At 45.3% G+C, this 1,951-nt stretch overlaps 1 protein-coding gene across 1 annotated transcript in view; it reads left to right on the plus strand.

Moving 5' to 3' along the window:
• Positions 1-1,951, plus strand: part of NRDC (nardilysin convertase) — a 53,486-nt gene that overhangs the window by 9,939 nt on the left and 41,596 nt on the right. The window contains exons 2-3 of the mRNA XM_019501316.1: positions 436-745; positions 1,483-1,564. Of these exons, the coding sequence (XP_019356861.1) occupies positions 491-745; positions 1,483-1,564 (337 nt within the window). The 5' untranslated portion in view covers positions 436-490. The remainder of the gene's footprint in view (positions 1-435; positions 746-1,482; positions 1,565-1,951) is intronic.

The raw sequence follows: 1,951 nt of genomic DNA on the forward strand, positions 1-1,951 counted from the left end.
AGCGGGGGGTTTGGTAGCAGCACTGGGTCCAGAGGTAGCAAGCGGTCTGAAGGCAGAGGGGTATGGTGGTGGCACTGGATGTAAAGGAGTGGTCTGGGGGCAGTGGCAAGCCAAGCTCATGGCCAACAGCCATGGCTAGTGGGGCCAAAACTTTTAATTCTGCTGGAGGCCTGGTATGCCAGATAGAGCTGCTCCTTTGGCCACATATTTGACACCCCTGGCCTAGGATAAGCCACATGCCTATTAGATACTTTGGTATAGCTTGTATTGGTGTATGGTACAGATGTAAATTATGCTAGAATTCATAGTTGTCCTCTGTTACTTCTGTTGAGGAGCCCCATATAGTTATGGTAAATCTGGAAATTCCTGTATTTGGCCATTCAGAGGTTTTAGGAAGCAACTGATGTCCAAGTATTCACACAATTGTTCTCCTAGGTACATCAAATTGCAAAATGGATTAAGTGCACTGTTGATTTCGGATTTAAATAACATGGACGGTGCTCCTTCTGCACTGTCTTCAGAAGAGGAGGATGATGATGAATCAGAAGATGAAAGTGATGAGGATGACTCTGGGGCAGAAATTGAAGATGACAAGGAGGATTATGATGATGAGGACTGTGATGATGAGGAAGAAGAGGAAGAAGGTGAAAATGATGATGGAGAGGAACTCAATGACCCTGACAGTGAATTGGAAGAACTAGCAGAAAAGGAAGAGACAAGAAAGAGGGGCTGTACAGAAAAGCAGGTATGTATTAATGCTATAAAATGAAAAATGGTTACCTGGAGAACTTCTGCTTGTTTACAAACTCTGTAGCTCTTGGCTGGGTGCTCTTTCTGACCTGGTCCTGTATTCCTGTGTGTCACCTACCTAATCCGTCTTAGAGCTTTTATGGTCGTCATCACTTTTATGCAAAGACCCTATCTTTCTTACCCAGAGGAGAGCCTGTGCTGTTTCTCAGATGCAAGGCCTGCCCAGTGATTGCCTCAGAATGGAATATAATATAGTCCTTGTGACTGCTTACAGACATGGGGGAAAAAAAACAACCAACAAAACCGCTTTAGTTTCAGCTAAGCATGCCCCCATACTGAGCGCAGTGCATGCCCAGAAGAGGTGCTGCGTTAGTTGGACTCAGCTTGCCCAACATCTGTATAGATCACACAGTTCAGTGGGGGTTTTTGGCACTTTTACCTGAAGCTGATTCTATCAGCTGTTAGATAAAAGTGCCAAAAAGCCACGCTGAAGCACCTGATCTATACAGACACTGTGGAGCCGGGTCAAACTAATGCACTTCCTCTTGTAGTGAAGTGCTGTTTTGTTTTGTTTTTGTTTTTTTCTTCACATCTGTCAGTGGCCTGTATGTCCACTTCTGTACCAGGTGGGGAATAGAGTAAATGTATGATAGCTTTGAAATATCCCCTTACTAGGTCAGATGTTGATGTTCCTGGAGAAATAGCTCACTGTGGATGTTGTGTTTTCTCTAGTCTGCAGCTGCCCTTTGTGTTGCTGTTGGTAGCTTCTCTGATCCTGAAGATCTGCCTGGATTAGCACACTTTCTGGAGCACAGTAAGTATCTGCTTATATTTCACTCTTTTCTACTTTTGTGAAAGGTGGGATTTTTAGTTTAGGTAAGAAGCAGCAGCATCTTTAAAATGTATAACTGCTGTTTTCATTTCAGCTAGTGAGTGTCTGACACTTCATCAGTGGCAGGTCCTGTCAGACCAACCTGGTGGCCTTTTATGATCAGATCACCAGATCATTAGATGCAGGGGTAGCAGTGGACATAGTCTTCCTGGACTTCCGGAAGGCTTTTGACACTGTCTCTCACCCCATTCTCATTAAGAAACTGGGGGGCTGTGGCGTAGACACCTACACAGTCAAATGGGTCGCCAACTGGCTGGAGGGCCGCACCCAGAGGGTGGTAGTGGATGGGTCCTTCTCAGCCTGGAAGGA

This window comes from Gavialis gangeticus, unplaced genomic scaffold (assembly GCF_001723915.1).
Source record: "Gavialis gangeticus isolate Ggan-Ray unplaced genomic scaffold, GavGan_comp1, whole genome shotgun sequence".
Taxonomy (NCBI): domain Eukaryota; kingdom Metazoa; phylum Chordata; order Crocodylia; family Gavialidae; genus Gavialis; species Gavialis gangeticus.